A 17034-nucleotide genomic window follows, 5' to 3' on the forward strand; every position below is an offset into this window, starting at 1 on the left:
GCTACCATCTCCTGAGAAGTGAACATCATCTCTGAGCAGCCCGTCTCAGGAGCGCCGCTTGGCCCGGCGTTTAGCGGGGGGCGGGGCTGGAGAGGGCTGGGGCGCCTTCTTACGGCTTCCTCCGCGACCGGGCCCGGGTGGAGGCTGCTGCTTGGGCCGGGCGGGAGGGGCGGGAGCCGTAGGAGGGCGCCCTCGGCGGCGAACAGACTGAGTACTCTGCCCGGTCGGCTGGGTGGAGGCAGCAGCGGGCCGTCGGGGCAGAATATGCTTGATAGCCTCAGTCTGTTTCTGAGCAGTCGAGAACTGTTGGGCAAAGTCCTCGACTGCACCGCCGAAAAGGCCATCTTGTGATATGGGAGTGTCGAGCAGCCGGGACCGCTCGGCATCTCGCATATCAGCAAGATTAAGCCATAGGTGTCTCTCCTGGACCACAGCTGTGGACATCACCAAACCCAGGGAGCGTGCGGTCACCTTCGTCGCTCGGAGAGCAAGGTCGGTGGCGGCGCGCAGCTCATTGAAGAGCCCTGGGTCTGTCCTGCCCTCGTGCATGTCCCTGAGCATCTGGGCCTGGTAGACCTGCAGAATGGCCATGGCATGCAAAGAGGTGGCTGCCTGTCCCGCAGCTCTGTAGGACTTCGCCACTAGTGTAGACGAGTACCTACAGGCTTTGGATGGGTGCTTAGGCTCACCACGAGAAGAAGCGCTCTGAGGACACAGTTGCATCGCAACAGAGCGTTCAACCGGGGGGAGCCCAGTGTACCCACGGGCAGCGGCCTCATCGAGGGGAGGAAAGGCGGATGAAATCATCGAGCGGTCGCGGGAAGACATGGGAGTCTTCCAGGACTTCGAGATTTCATCATGCACGTCCGGGAAGAAAGGTATCGGGGCCTGACGGGGACGGGGATCCGCAGCCCGACCCAAATACCAATCATCCAGCCGCGAGCGCTCGGGGCAGGGCGGAGGGGTCCACTCTAACCCGATGCTCGCGGCGGCTCGAGACAGCATGGCCGTCATCTCTGGATCAGACTCTGGCACAACTGTATTCACACCCGAAGGTGGCAGCTGTGATGAGTCTTCACTTCCAGCAGACTCAGACCCACCTTGTGATGCCGCGATAGACATCGTGTCCTCCTCTGGAGCGCCAAAGGAAACCCGCGGGGCACCCGAAGATGGTCCCGCCGGAATCCCCTGAGCACTCACGGGTTGCAACACTGGAGAGGGTGCGGCTGGGCACGGACTGATAGTCGGCGCTTGGTTCCAAACCGTCACCCTCAGATCACCCTGGCCACCAGCCGAAGTACCAGCTCTATTTCTAGAGTCAGTAGATCGGGGTGTGGATGAGGGGGCTCTCACTCTTGCGAGATCACTGAGTCTTGATCGTAGTGCTGCGATGGTCATGTTCCCACAGAGAGAACATGAGTCATCCACGAGCGCTGCTCTAGCGTGATCAATGCCCAAACACACTATGCAACGCTCGTGCCCATCAGAGTCGGCAACGAGTCTACCGCAACCAGAAGTGCACGGGCGAGGCATCTTTAAAAAGACGTGCCACGTGCAAGCTCTTTTGTGAGAGAAAAGAAACACTGACTGTGTTGAAGCGCCCGGGGAGACACACACTCGCCGTCAAACCACAGACAGATAAGCAGGAAGTGCGCGCTCGCCGGAGATCGCCGTCACACCAACACCAGGGAATCTCGCTCGTCTGAAGAACTGACAGTACAGAGATGGCTGTGGAACGAAGGATTAACTTGGCTCCAAAGCGAAAACATGCCTATTTGCTGCCAGCGTTCTCCTTATATACTCACGAGGTGAGGCGGAGTTACGCTATGCAAATTCCGCAGACCCATGGCATTTCTTTGCCATTGGCTCGTTTTGAAGTACTTGAAGTTGATTGGCTTCTAAGCGAAACCCCCCCATTCGTCGTCATCCGACGGAACTCGGAGTGACAACGAAAGGGAACTGTTGTACGTCTCCATTGCTTCAAACCTGTATGACTTTCTTTCTTTTCTGAAACATAAAAGAAGATATTTTGGAGAATGTTGGTAACCAAACTGTTTTGTTTACCATTGACTTCCATTGTAAGAAGACAAAAAACTGAGATCATTTCTTAAATTATCTTCTTTTATGTTCCACAGAATTAAGAAAGTCATACAGGTGTGAAACGAGATAAGGGTGAGAAAATTTGGGCAAACTATCCCTTTAATACCCATTTAAAATCCATTAATCTCATTAATCGCGAATCGCAAGTTTAGAACCCTTGATGTAACCACATTCATTCCACCACTTTATATTTTTCCACATGAACTCTATGCAATGAGATGCTGTGGTTTATCACACAGGCATGGGGCTTACAGATTCAAATCGATATGGGCCCGCCGAGACGTGAGGCTAAATCTTGGCCAAGTGGCAGCCCATTCGTTTCAGAAGTCATCTTCCCTTGTGGCTTCACTGACATCAACACACATCTTTAGTGTGGAGGTGATTATGGGACTAGGGCTCCTCGGTACGATATGCAGTAAGTTAACAACTGTCCAAAAGCCCTTAGAAGAAACATCTGTCATGACAGGCCACGCAGCGTTATAGCTGGGTGCTTCAAGCTAAATAATGGTTGAAATGCAGAAATTAATCATGGATTTGCTGGGCACTTAATATTTATGTTCTATACTGATGCAGCACTTATGAATCATATGAGAGTCTGTAAACGATGCTAGAGCCCTAAACATTACCTATGCATTTGTGTATGTATGAATGTATGCATTTATGTATGTATGTATGTATGTATGTGTGTGTGTGTGTAAAGAATTATCTCATGCTCATTTTTGCATTCAAGTGCAACAAAATGACTTCCACAAATTGGCAAATGAAATGTTGCTGTGCTGTTCTTTATGGCTGTGAATGTTCTTTCTTTTGTCATTTTAGCCCATTCGCTCGTAAAACAAAATGGAAATTAGTTAGATGGAAAATACCCCCCAAAAAAGCTCTAGTCATTAGCTTTGTGTGCGGCATCTCTTAGTAAGCGTCTGTTGAAGATCAGAGCTTCACTGTAGAATATGAGTGTCTATAAACATCACTCGCAAACAAAATTTACTGTTACAGGGTTTTCACTGCATTTCCGTTATATACCTCTGTGCCACTTTGACTCTCATAACTCGTCAGTTAACAGCTTGTTCACAAACCACAACTAGTTCACAGATGTGCAACCCAAATGCAGCTGCACACATGCAGGGAGGAAGAGAAATCAAATTAAGTACATGTAAGAAGCCCCCCAACCACTGAGAGAAATAACATTCTCTGATTTGACTTAACAAGCATGTTCCTCATGTCTCCCGGAGGCACAATGCAGCCAAGAGCACTTGTGTCGGGTAAGAAGACACTCCAAAATGTGATGTAGTGAGCCCACATAGATGAGAGAAAGAGAGAGAAAGAGTGAGAGAAAGAGAGGAGCACTAGAGCACATCATGTTGTCTTTCCGCTGATTGACAAATAGATCAAGTGTCTTGCCTCAAAGTCACTGCTGGCTCACTTCATCAAAGACACAGGGAGAAAAAGCAAGATGAGAGCAGAGAAAAGGAAAAGGGTGAGTGACAAATGAAGGATCGCAGGGAAGAGAGACGGAATGAGATCTCACCATCCGTGGAGCATCCAGTGGATCCGTCGCTGGAGCAGTACCTCATCTCAATCCGCTGTCTCCCTACTTCCAGCAGGTTGGGCTCCGGCACTCTCGCCTTACAGGTGTACCTGAAGCGCTGCTCGTAGTGACCGCCATTGTCCGAGATATTCACTGGCGTCCATGGTGTCCAGGGAGTGGTCTTCTTTAGATCCGGGCAAGGGAGGGTATTACAGGACTGGAATTCCTGTACAAAACGACAAAATATATTATTTGATTGTATTTGAACAATATATCGTGTCTCAATATATCACAATACAAAAATGCAACAATATTTATCGTGGATTCGTGGATAGTGACAATATGTATCGTGGATAGTTCACCCACAATAAAAATGACTGTATGAGAAAAAGTTTTCAGAGTTTTAGTGTCAGTACTACATTAAACTACTATAACGTTGAATAATGTATAATAATGCAATGGGGGAATATTTGTGGGTCCTGATAATGCCAAATGTCCTATGTTACCAGTAAAAAGTGGCCTACATTGTTTTAAATATATCTAGTCAGTGAAAGAGTGTAAGCATATTCGTCTAAAATAATTCTGTATTTTCAGCTTCAGAATCATGAATATATTTATTCTGGTGTTACCATTGTCCTGTGCACTGGGTTATCAGCACCAAGTCCAAGCCTATTCATTTACACCCACAATTAAATATTAAATTTAGCATTTTAATCAACAGTACATTTTTTGTTAACCTTTTATCATGTCTTGGAGTATCGCAATAATATCGTATCATGAGTTCAGTATCGTTATATGTATCGAATCGTGACATGAGGGTATATATATATATATATATATGTACTGTATGTAGCATTTATGCAGAGAAAGTCGCTTTGGTGATTTGTTGCCATTTTGCAGGCGCCTATGAAATATGTCCATCGCACTCTCTGCTGAACATGGCAAGTCGCAAACAAGTCAGGCAGAAAAGGTCATTGATCAAGTTTAATTTATGGCCTTCAAGGAGAAAAAAAAAACTGAAATATGAGGGAATAAATAAGGGAGTACATCCAACACAAGCTAAAATGACATTTCGATTTGAATGGAACCTCGAATGACTGACAAAAAGACAAAAATTGTCACTACTAGCATGGGACAGTTAAAATGAGTTTCGGCTGTGCTGTCTGTTCTAACGTCTCGTCCTAGTTCGGCGGGGACAAATCTAACCTCTTAAATTCCTGATTGTTTTATTGCATTTCTATAATTGATATGACATCCACACTGCCTGTATCCTTGATCTGTACCAGCAGTTGTGAGCTTTGAATCCTTCGATTTATGATAATGTAGAGCGTCTTCTGATACCAATGTCTAGCACTTGAGGCAGTCAGATTCATGTCCTGACGCCTTAATAAATCGTCCTGAAACAAGGAGCTATAGATTTCCTGTAAATCATATGTGTTCATTTGGTGGAGTGGGGAGCTGTGTCCATTCTCACAGCATTTATTTATGCTTAATAGACCTTGAATGACTGCCAGACCTTGGAAAAATAAGATAAAAGTTCTTTTTGTTCATCCGTCAATCTGTCAGACGGAGGGAGAGCTGATGTGAAGCGCTTAGACGTCTGTCTCACCTCCCCTCCCTCCACTCGTCTCTTTTCACCTCCGTTCTCCCACGGATGAAGAGCAGATAGACAAGGTTAAAGATATGGAAAAGTTTAGGCATTGTTTACAGTGCGCTCTGAACACCTGCTTTTGTTTTCACACTTTCCTTGTTAATATTTAATGATGGTAAATATTACGAAATCAAATCAGCTGACTCGACACTTTTTTATCTCAGTGAGCATCAACACATCAGCTAGAAAGGTTCTACCATGCAGAGATTTTTGCAGTATGTTTTCTCAGAGACAAAAGAGGGTTGGGTGTTAGTGTTGTATTTGTGTGAGTACGCATAGCGAAATGTTAACGGTAGACTGCACTCTCTCAGAGCACAAAAGCAAAACGAGGTACTCAATAATTACAAGGCACCATTATCCACGTCTGGATGCCTCCACAAATGAACAAACTACAACTACAAGCTGCGATACATATAAATAGTTATGTAAACATGCCATTAAAATATTAGAACTATTTCTTCACTCTGAGAGATAAATATGATGAAAAAAATATGGCATGTTACTACAGTAGGTGGTTGCTGGGGTAATTTGGGTGGTTGCTAGGGTGCAGTTTGGTGGTTACTTTACTGGTTCGAGTCCCTCTGCAACTTTTTCTTCTCTTTTGTTGCTTGTTAGGAGAACATTAAGTCTGGTCAATAAATTATAGTACAAGTACAAGTCTTTAAATAAAGTATAAAGTAAGGAGTATAAAGAAAGAATATACTAAACACACACACAAACGCATTTTTACATTTTCAAAAAAAATAATTCTGTATGATTTATAAGCCTCAATTTAGGTCCCCACAGTGACACGAGTCCCCATGAGTCTGTGTGCATTCAGGTTTAAGTCCCCACCGGGATAGAAAAACATGTACACACTACACACACACACACTATAACCGTATATTCTATCCCCTTAACCTAATCTTGTGTGATTTAGGCTATAAGCTGTTTTCTTCATGGGGACAATTTTTTTTCTTCCCACAAGGTCAAAAATTACTGGTAACTATCTTTTCTTGGGGCATTTGGTCCTCACAATGTAGGGTTTACCAGGACCACGCACACACAAATATTAGATTACATATACAAAAATATAAATATTTTTTTTTTCTGTTTTTGTTTTTTACATTTGAACCTTGAGTCTGCAATAAAAGTATGATGATGATGATGATGATGATAAAAATATACAAATGTGGATTAAAATAGATTATAATTCAGTATTATCGGAGAGGAAATTGTCTGATCTTAGAAGTCTGATCACTTAGAAAAGTAATATCACACCTTCCCTCAACAGCCCGTGAAAAAAAAAAAAAAATGTTGATAGTCTTTCTGGTTTCCAATGAAACACCTTATAAGCAGCCATCAGAAAATTCATAAACTTCCATTCGCTACAAAGCAAGACTGCAAAAATCTCTTTTTCGAGGGAATTAAGTGAAAGTGATAATGCAGCAGAACGCACTCAAACACATCGGGCTGCGGTGCTGATGCTACATTGGATTCAATGAGGTAGATGTTCTCACCAGCTGGGCGAATGCCTACATATGTGCAGCACATCATAATGGTGATTTAACACTGATGTACGCAGCCTGATACTTGTGCACCGGGCCTCCCGTGATGTCTGAAATGTGAAAACATGACACGACCTAAACCGAGCAAAATCAATCATGTTTCCCCGTCGATAATGATGTTACGTGTGTATAATACAGCCTCTCGGATTGTTTGCTTTCTTTTCCACTCCCTTTTTCCGCTCCATCATTACTCATCCTGCTCACGTTTTTCATTTCTATAATTCTCCATCCATCTCACTTTATCGGGCTCTTCCTTTCCCTAATTCTCTATTGTTCCATTCTTGTTTTTCCCGCCGACAATCTATTCATTATCCCCCTTCTCTCTCCATCTTTTTCAGACTTCGCACTCCCCAAGTATATTTTTCATCCTCAGAATTACTGTATTGCATACAGTTCTCATCCGTCACTAATGCATTATGGGTAGTGGAGGCAGGGATTAGGGGATGCCCTGTATGAAGCTCTGCCAGTCCCCGTTCAGTCTAGGCATCTGCTGACTAATGAGTAATCCCACCCGCGCTCTCTGGAGCTTTCTAACATCATTACATCCACTTTGCACATACACACAATCCTCAATCCTTTGTGTCCACACAAAAAAATGCAGCGTATCAGCAAGGATGTGTGTGTTGGAACGTAATTGGCCATTCTTCGGCTCCCAACTTTGACACTATATGCCCCCGACTCCACAGAGATAGCAGCCTTTAGTATGTTTTTTTTCTGAAAACAACAAACTTCAATCCATTACAGGTGTCGTTGATTGCATTCATTACCAGCGGTTCACCTGAGACACGTCAGCTGGCCGTTCCACAGTGGACCACCAAGACAAATAGTCTCAATTATTAGTACAGAAAAGCACACAATCAGTCAGGCAAGACTAGTGAGAATGATACACTTATTCAGGGGGTGTAATGAAAAATGCTGTCATTTGGGAATGTTCAAATTCCCTGGAGAAAACTTGTCTCTCTACGACCGGTTAAATTAATACCCACGCTGCACAGTCACCGTAGAGAAATGGGATGCAGAGATTTTATGGGTCGTGGATGGTTTTATGTAGTAGTTTGAAATATATTCAGAAGAAATTAATAAACTCTAGAACTCTCGGAGGACCGTCCAAATGTGATCATAAGAGATAAAACTTCTGAGGCCCTGAACTACACACTCGCACACAAGGTACACCACGGCCTTGATAAGAAATGAACTATACTTTTTTGCTTGTGCAATCTATTATACAGTGTGTGTACTTTTTGAGTGCATTTTGAGTGACTGAATCAGAATAATTGCGCAAATGACCATGCTATTTGGACAAACCATCCAAAAAGAGGCCTTGGAGAACAAGAACAAATAATCAAACTTTAAGCAATGAAATAATGAAATAATCAGGGCTTTTCAAGTTTTTCAGGTACAGAAATTGAATTAAGTAATCAAATTTAAAAACAACACTGCATATAATCTTCACTGTGCAAATTTAATAAAGGTTAATCCTTATTAAAGTTGCAAAAATGTATTCAGTGAAGATCAGTGAGTGATTTCTTTGTCTTTTATGGTTTGTTTGATTAACATTAAAAACAGACAGCAGCAGGAATATCAGGCTGCTGTCACTTTAAGACTAATGCACAGATCCAATATACTGATACATATGCGTTGTCTTTCTCTACTGTTTATGTTCACTTTAAGCCATTACCGACTACGTTTCCATAGATACTCTTCAAGGTGGGCATTTTGAGATAAATCGCCAGTTTGTCGTATCCTTCGCTTGAATGCATAAATTGGCAAGGCTGGTGGGTTCAAAGTGGATAGAAGAAAAGAGTAGTATTGTTTACACTTGTGTGTGTTGGCTGACATTATGTACACTCTGAGAAGAGTATATTTTTGGTATAAGACACCTTCTTATTTTTTTCCATTACACAAAACATTCCTAATTAACACTAAGAAAGAGAGAATAAATCCTTACACTGAACAGTGTACTTCACAGATTCAAGCCTGTCACAGATTTCAGCTGTGTTGATTCTGAAAATACACTTGCCCTAAGACAAAGTGATGGTAATATCTGAGTCTTATTATCAGAGCATAATTACACTGAACATATGAAGGATCTCACAAACAGACAACCAATTAAGGGTTTCCAGGTACTCATTATTAATTTTCTGTCTACTTTGACATCTGGCAACATTCTTGTGAGCTTTATCACTATCATTAGAGAGAGGTTACAACAACCACTGTGACAAACGATCTCCGTGTAAAATTACCAGCTGAATGACACATCATGTTTTTATTGTGTCTGACAAAACAACCACCAACTAGTATTTCATAGGGACATTTTTCATAAAACGATTAACAGCTGTTTGCACGTATGGCCCATGCCAAAGTCTGGCAATCATCAGTAAAAGAAAATAATATGAAGCTTACTTTTTAAAGCATCTGTTCTCAGTATTACCTCTTTGAGTAGATCAGCAGCTCAACAGATATGTAACTTCGTGTTCACAGGGCACAAAAATAGCACAAAAATCCAAATCAGGCAACGCACCACCCTGGTACCCACACACATACATAATTATATACATCAACATGAACGCTCTGTGGCATTCCTATGATGCTTTGGTGTGTTTGGTGTCGTCTACATGGTGATGGATCTGAGGCAGCTGACCTTGAGGCTAAAACGACAGAGCTTTATCATTAAGATTTACAGGAACGTCTGGACTTTCTCTTAAGCCATAGTGCCATTGATCAAGTGGCGAAGATCGTAAAAAGGTTGACAGCCTTGATTTGTATAACTGGACAGATGTTACTATTTCTTATAAAACAGTTTAAATAGCAAATGAAGTATTCAAAGCTGTGCCAGATTCTTTAAATCATTCAAACCACTTCCACGAATGGCATGGAAAGAGAAACGTGGTCATGTGAGCAGGACTTATTCTAAACTAGCAGTGAGAGAGTGACTGGTTTAAAAGTGGAGTAAGAATATCCCAGCTTGCTCATACCTGGAAAATCCCAGCGTACTCTAGCAAGGCTAACACACACGGCAAGTTCCTCCCAGCTTTCCAAAGGAGGATATGTATTTTAGGATTGTAAAATGCTCTTGACTGTTAGAGCATGTACTACTGTTCAAAGGTTTGGGGATGGTAAGATTTTTTAAGTTTTGAAAAATGTATTTTATGCTCACCAAGCCTGCATTTATTAGATCAAAAATACAGTAATATTGTGAAAAATTATTACAATTTAAAATAACTTTTTTGTATTTTAATATATTCTAAAATATTATTTATTCCTCTGATGACAAAGCTGAAATTTCAGCACCTTTACTCCAGTCTTCAGTGTCTCAAATGATCCTTCAGACATCATTTGAATATGCTGTTTTAGTGCTTAGGAGACAGTTCTTATTATTATCATTATGTTGAAAACAGTTGTGTTGCTTAAAATGTTTGTGGAAACCATGATACATTTTTTTATTAGGATTTTTAGGTAAGAACAGCATTTATTTGAAATAATTTTTGCAACAAAATAAGTATTTACTGTCACTTTTAAGCAATTTAATGCATCCTTGTATTAATTTCTGTCACAAAAGTTTAACCCCAAACTTCTGAATAGTAGTGTTGGTTTAGATATAGTTCCATAGAAAAAAGCTTGCAATAGGTGCAACTTGTGCACTGTTTAAGACACTTTTTGCCTATACCCAACAGCAACATAGTGTTGGCCCAGATCTGGCCCACATCTGGTACGCTAGAATTCCACACGGCCCAGATATGGGCCGGATCTGGGCCAACACTATGTTGCTGTCAACACTATGTTGCATGATACGTACCATGCAACTTAAATATATGATACAAATGATTAAGATATTATGCGCACCATAGGGTAGTCCATGATGCTTATACTCTTAGTTCTTGTAATATTGTAGCAATGGAACCTATTTATAAGCACCGAACACACACTTTCCATTTCCTGAGGTGCTCAGTTCAAGGTCTCATAAACAAGCTGAGAAGTAAAATGAATGTGACATACAATGCTGCATCCAGGGCATTCGTTTCCGTTCTCGCACGTTCGTCGTCGCGACTGGATCCCACCGCCACATGGAACTGTGCAGCGTTCCCATGGAGACCATGCTGACCAATAGACATGCGGGGGGCAGGGCAGGTGCTCATTGCAATATCTAAGAAAGATTAAAACAAACATCTCAATATGCAAATAAAGATTTTTTTTCACAAACCCATCTCCCAGTTTTTCACCCATTCTGATTATGTATAAAAACATTGGCCTTTATAATAAAATATGAATCCTCTGACGCACAAACTATTAGATCACAAATAGTTTTACTTCAAAATAACAATTTCCAATCTTTTGTGTAACTTTGCAACTGCATGTCAACTATCAGTCATTATAGTATTAGTACACTGTCTGCTTAATATCGGCAACATTCTCCGAGTTAGTTGATATATACAGTAGTTGCAAATGAATGAGCATTACAGTAGTTGATATACAGTATAGTTGCAAAGTTACTTAGTTAGTATGTCTAAAGTTGATTATCGAAATAAAGTGCATCAGAGGTTTACAAGGAATCAAGAAAAATTTGTTTAATTCAACATGTAGGAAATGCAAACATGCAATAATGACTGGCTAGCAGATGTGTAGGTCTCCAAGGGAAGGAAATGCCTAGGTTTGTAATGAGCAATGATGGACCTGTGTCTTATCTAAATGAGGTCTGCAGGCAGAGCGAGAGGAGGTTTTCTGGGCCCGTCTGTCCACTTGCAAACCCAGACACGTGGGTTGTACAAGTAGTTGTAATTGAAAGGTAGTTGTAATTGGTATAAAGCATGATGATTGGACACACACAGTCAATCATTCCAGCTCTCATGTGGTCTCACTGCAATCAGTGGATCTTTGAAAGGAAGCAAAGTATAAATGAAGTCAGTTTCCTTTTGAAGATATGGTCATAATCAGAACAAAAATGACCTCAAACATCCTGAGCCTGTGATGACTTCAAAAAAGAATAAAATGAGTACAGATGTTGTTCTGTGCATTGTGCATTATTTTAAGACATTCATGAACGTCGCAATGAAAATATTGCATTGTTTAGAAATGTAACAGAAATCAGAAACCAGCAAACCTTATTTAAGCCTTATATACATCCTTGTTGATCCTGGAACAACATTTCAATCAACCTATCAGATTTGAGGAACCGGTTTACAGTTAATGTCAAGATTAGACTTACAACAAGGGTTAGGGGCTTCTACACCATTCTTAATAACTTATAATTTCCCTCTGATTTTAGGTGTAAGTTATGGGTAGGTTTAGGTTTAGGGGTAGGGATATTAGGACTAAAGATGTTGATCCAGGAACATGTCTTACTTCGCAAAATCACGGCAACCCTATGTCAGTGGTTCCCAAACTGGGGTACGTGAGGTGATAAAGGGGGTACGTGTACGAGTTGTGCAGTTCATTTAATTGAAATTAAACCTACCCCACCTTAAAATAACATTAAAACCAAGCATGTATTTATAACAGGCAAAATGCCATAAAAGGTCAAGACATGACATCCAATTAAATTACATTATATTTGCGAAACTGACAGCATTCAAACAAGTAGCAAATCATACATCACTACCAATCTCGAGAATGTAGCTTTGTAAAAGTGGGGATTTAGCACTTGGATGAAGAACAAATGGCTTATAGACAGACTGTGCATAGAGATCTACTTAAGACTCAAACTCTCAATACAACAAAAATACCCTGTAGGAGTATTTAAGTCATTGTCATTCTTTTCACTACAAAACACCTCCTTTCAATGTAAATTATGCTTGTTGTAGATTGCACCTTATTAAAAGTGCAAACGCTTTCTTCAACAAAGATGTCTGATGATCTGTGCATATGTGCAAATTAGAAAATAAGACAATATAATCAGATTCAAATAAGAAAAAGAAAAAGCATTTAAAAATAGGAAGGAGTACACATCCCCATTGGAAAACGATTGATCCCGGCAACTTGTTGTGAATGATCTAGCGGGCAATAAAAAAGTTGAGACATTCATATAAGAAAGATTTATAGCCAAAGGAAACCCACTGCCAATTTGCATATGCAAATAGTGTTCATTCAAATCGGATTTGCTAAGTTTAACAAGTTTGCCCCTGCTCTGGCACAAAAAAAAGGAGAAAGAAACAAACGATCAAAAGAAAAAGAAAAAAGTGGTAATTAATAGCACATTTGAGATGGTGTATGAAAAGAATGAGGGAGCCTGTAAAAAAACACATTCATTTATCAAATGGATTTCAGGCAGAACAAAGTATTGGAGTGTTGCAACAACAGTTCTTTGCCTTCAGGCGTTCTGTCTTGTTTTGGAGAGTTTCTGAGCACAAATGGATGGAAGTTGCTGGTTCTGCGTTTACAGACACCAAGTGCCTATATGCCTTTGGACCAGGGCTGGATTATGGACCGGGCCACTATCAGGGACCTCTAAGTTCTCAGGTTGCATGACCTGAGACTGTCAAAAATGAATATTTTAAAACTTAATTTATTTCTGAGAGCGTAAAGCTGAATTTTGCCAGCATTAGCAACCAGTAGACTTGTAGTCAAGACCGCCTAAACCGAGACCAAGACACTACCAAGACCAGAGGGTATCGAGACCAAGACAAGACCAAGACAGACCAAGACCGAGACCAAGTCGAGACCGGAGGGGAAAAAAACAGACTAGTGTTGTTGAAGCTAAGCAATAACTTGTAAGATTTTGTTTTGCATTGCCTGCCTATCTCTGCCGATTTCAAAGTCTCCAAATGAATCCATTCTGCAACTTTTAAATACATAATTATATTTTTAAAAACGAAATTATAAGCTTAAATGCAGGATCCGAAAGTTGGTCGTTTTGTCGCTATGGTTACACACACACCGTTGGTGGTGCGCTCAAAGTTATCTGTCAGTTGTGCAGTTACCCAAAATATCCTGAATGAAGTTAAAACCCATCATGTAACTGATATGTGTTTTACTAAATATGAATACATCAAAAACTGTACATGATATGTGTTTTTTAAATCAAGTGATCAAAGTGGGAATTCATTAGAGAAGTGGTGATAACTGATTCATGCATGATGAGTCAGAAAGAGAAAATGATGATAGAATATACATATTTGACTTTAGTATTACTTTAACTAATACCATTACTTTAATTTTACTTTAACTCCCTCTCTCTCTCTTTCTCTAACCCTCATGGAGGACATCTCATGGTGACCGAGCCACAGCGGAGCGGTGTGCTGAAGACTTTGCCATCTGGCAGCAGTCCGGCGAACAGGGAATAAAGTGTGACTGTACATATGAGCTGAATAACTCTGAACAGATGCCCATTGGCTGAGCAGGACACAAAGAAAAAAGTTCCCCACAGTACTAACAAGTGAATCCAAACTTCTTTCAATATCAGATAAAAGACCCCAAACTATAGAGAATTTGCAGCAGTCCAAGTGGAAACAAAAACAGGAATGTTGCTTTCTTATTTCGGTCCAAAGCAGCGTCCTGCTAAAGGGAATGACAAAGCACATCTGAGCCATTAATTCAGCTCCCTTCAACCTTAAATGAAAACTGAGGGCATGACGCGCTCCCCGGATATGTTTTCACAGCCATTATGCACCGTTGGGCTGGCCGAGGTGTTGTATTAAAGTGGATGGGTGGTGTGAAAAACTTGCAAGGGCTTGTGGACTAGCTAGACTGGATCCAAACTCAAAGCTTGCACCAGAACTTTTTCTGCTGATTATTCACAGCCTTTATGTTCAGACACCTAAGGGCATCAAGTGCCCCGGCGCCTTGGATAAAGAGTGTAAGCGGGGGGCAGGAGATGGAAAATGCAAGAAGTGGCAAAAATCCTCTGCTTCACAGTCACCTGCAGAAAAAAATACCAATCTGCAAGCCTTCTTCGTGTTTTAAGCCCATGTCAGTGTTTCTATGGCGACTCAAAAGCAAGCTGCATGCACGTTCTGTCCCGAAAATGTTATTGCTCAGCAGTTGCTCTAGCTCTTTCACAGGTCAAAACACTTAAATGAAACACATAGGTATCAACTTTGTCTCAGAACAGAAGTTTCTCCTAAAATGGACATTTTGAAATAAACAAGATTTTTTTTCCCCCATGAGCTTGGGTGAATTCCATAACTTTTTCCAATGAGATTGCAGACTTTAGTATCTTGGCAAACCCAAGCTCAGTTTGTCATATTTTCAAAATCCCTCTAAAATAAAAAAGATTAATATTAAAATAATGTATTTATTTTTAATCATGCATAACTTAGGCATTTTTAGGAATTCAGAAATCGTTTTAATATGCTGATTGATCAAGAAACTTTTCTTATAATTATCAATGTTGAAAACAGTTGTGCTGCTTCATATTTTTTGAGGATTCTTTGATTAATAGAAAGTTCGAAGAAAAAAAAAGTTGTAACAGTAAAAATCTTTACTGTCATTTTTGGCCATTTTAATATATCCTTGCTGAATAAAAGAATTGACTTTATAAAAAAAAATTTAATATAAATACTAAGCCCCAACTTTTCTACTGTGCACAGTGCTGTACATTTTCAAAATTGTTAATAATTTTGCATATATTTGGGCCTATGTTTCTAATATTTTAATGTTTTTCATTTTAAGCAGAGGCGGACAGAGTACAGAGCTTTGTTACTTGAGTAAAAGTACAGATACCCCTTGCTAAATTTTACTCAAGTACAAGTAAAAGTACTACAGTCAGATGTCTACTTAAGTAAAAGTACTAAAGTACTTGTTTTTAAAAGTACTTGAGTATCAAGAGTACAAGAGTAAATTTTCTAAATATTGCATTACTAATCTACTGCCACAGTGCTTACATTTATGCACAGAAACGTCCTACATGGAGTTATGAAAAATTTTAATGTTAATACCTTGGAGAATGTAAAAGGAATTGAAAGTAAAATCAAGTCATTTTCATCTTTTTACCATGTTGCTTTATTTAATTTAATTAAATTTTTGGGGGGTCCCATCTTAAATGCGGGGACAACACACACACACACACACACCACATGTAAGGGTGGCGCTGCCAATAAAGCACCTAAAAGCTGTCACAAAGAACCGGCAAAAGGAATGATTATGAATATGTAAAATATAGCAAGGAGATATTTTAATTGTTTATTAATAAACACTTGTTAATAAACAAGTGTTTTCTTTGTCAGTGTCGGCTAGATGAAGTTGACGATGCTGACTCGCGATCTTCAGCAGTGAACGCGCCAGAGAGAAATGCACATTTCATACGGATTACATAAGCAGAGAGCAGTCTGTAGTCTGTTTTCTTTCGTTTTGAATTTTTCTGTTTAAAAGTAGACATGTCTGTGAGAGGCAAGTAGGCTACCTTATACACTGTGTTTCGGTTCATTTATGAGACGAGATCCAGTTCACGTCCGGCGCCTCCGTTTCTTATCTATCGTCTGCTATTTACTTCTTATTTATTAAACCCAGGCAATTGGTTGATGAAACCTTGATTAAAATTAAGATACAATTAATGCAAAACAAAATTCAGGTTAAAGAAAGGTTTTGTGTTTTCTGTTTGATGTCTCTGTGAAAGTTTTAAAGCATTTTTTATGCCGCTTTCAGAGCGCTCACGTCCGTAACGGAGAACACGTCCATAACATTGTTTTTTCCTCATAAATGCAAACCCGAAAAATAAAATAAAACAAAATTAATATTTTATGTACTGTGGAGACTGAGCGCCAACCCTTCTTCATTCGCTGGGTAGTAGCCTACTTTGGTTTGCGCAGTGTAATTCACATAATCAGTAAAAATATATTTTGCCTCCTAAAGTTTTTTTTATTAAGAAAATCAGAAATCCCTCGTGGCTATGCCACTGCCACATCTGTGTTAAACACACCACATACTCAAGAACATCAAACCAAATGCTTGGCTTACATTAATGTGTAATATAAAATCTGACCATGGAGTTGACTTTGGCGGAAAGCTGAAAGTGATTGCTGATAGGCTGTCCCAATCAGTGGCGCCTGCACAATCCAATCACGTTTGAGAGGGAAACAACAAATTGAGGGTGTCCGAGATTTTTCTTTTTTTTTTACTGTTTTTTTATTTTACTCGGGTACTCACGGTTATGGATAGAAATGTATTGGAGTAAAGAGTACAATATTTGCCTCTCAAATGTACTTGAGTAAAGTCATGAGTACTCCCCAAAAATGATACTCGAGTAAAGTACAGATCCCTCAAAATTGTACTTAAGT

General features: G+C 40.3%; 1 protein-coding gene across 4 annotated transcripts in view; it reads right to left on the reverse strand.

Annotated features, from left to right (window-relative positions):
• The window catches only part of sema5a (sema domain, seven thrombospondin repeats (type 1 and type 1-like), transmembrane domain (TM) and short cytoplasmic domain, (semaphorin) 5A), a 150629-nt gene that overhangs the window by 25394 nt on the left and 108201 nt on the right, over positions 1–17034 (reverse strand). For all 4 annotated transcript variants that reach the window (XR_008807377.1, XR_008807378.1, XM_056254083.1 and 1 more), the window contains exons 15-16: positions 10823–10970; positions 3629–3854 (exon numbers count right to left, since the gene is read on the reverse strand). Coding sequence is in view for 2 of the 4 variants with exons in the window: in XM_056254083.1 (XP_056110058.1) it covers positions 3629–3854; positions 10823–10970 (374 nt within the window). In the remaining 2 variants the exon portion in view is untranslated. The remainder of the gene's footprint in view (positions 1–3628; positions 3855–10822; positions 10971–17034) is intronic.

Source organism: Rhinichthys klamathensis, unplaced genomic scaffold (genome assembly GCF_029890125.1).
Source record: "Rhinichthys klamathensis goyatoka isolate OS25496 unplaced genomic scaffold, OSU_Roscu_1.1 h1tg000110l_1, whole genome shotgun sequence".
In the NCBI taxonomy this organism is placed as follows: Eukaryota; Metazoa; Chordata; class Actinopteri; order Cypriniformes; family Leuciscidae; genus Rhinichthys; species Rhinichthys klamathensis.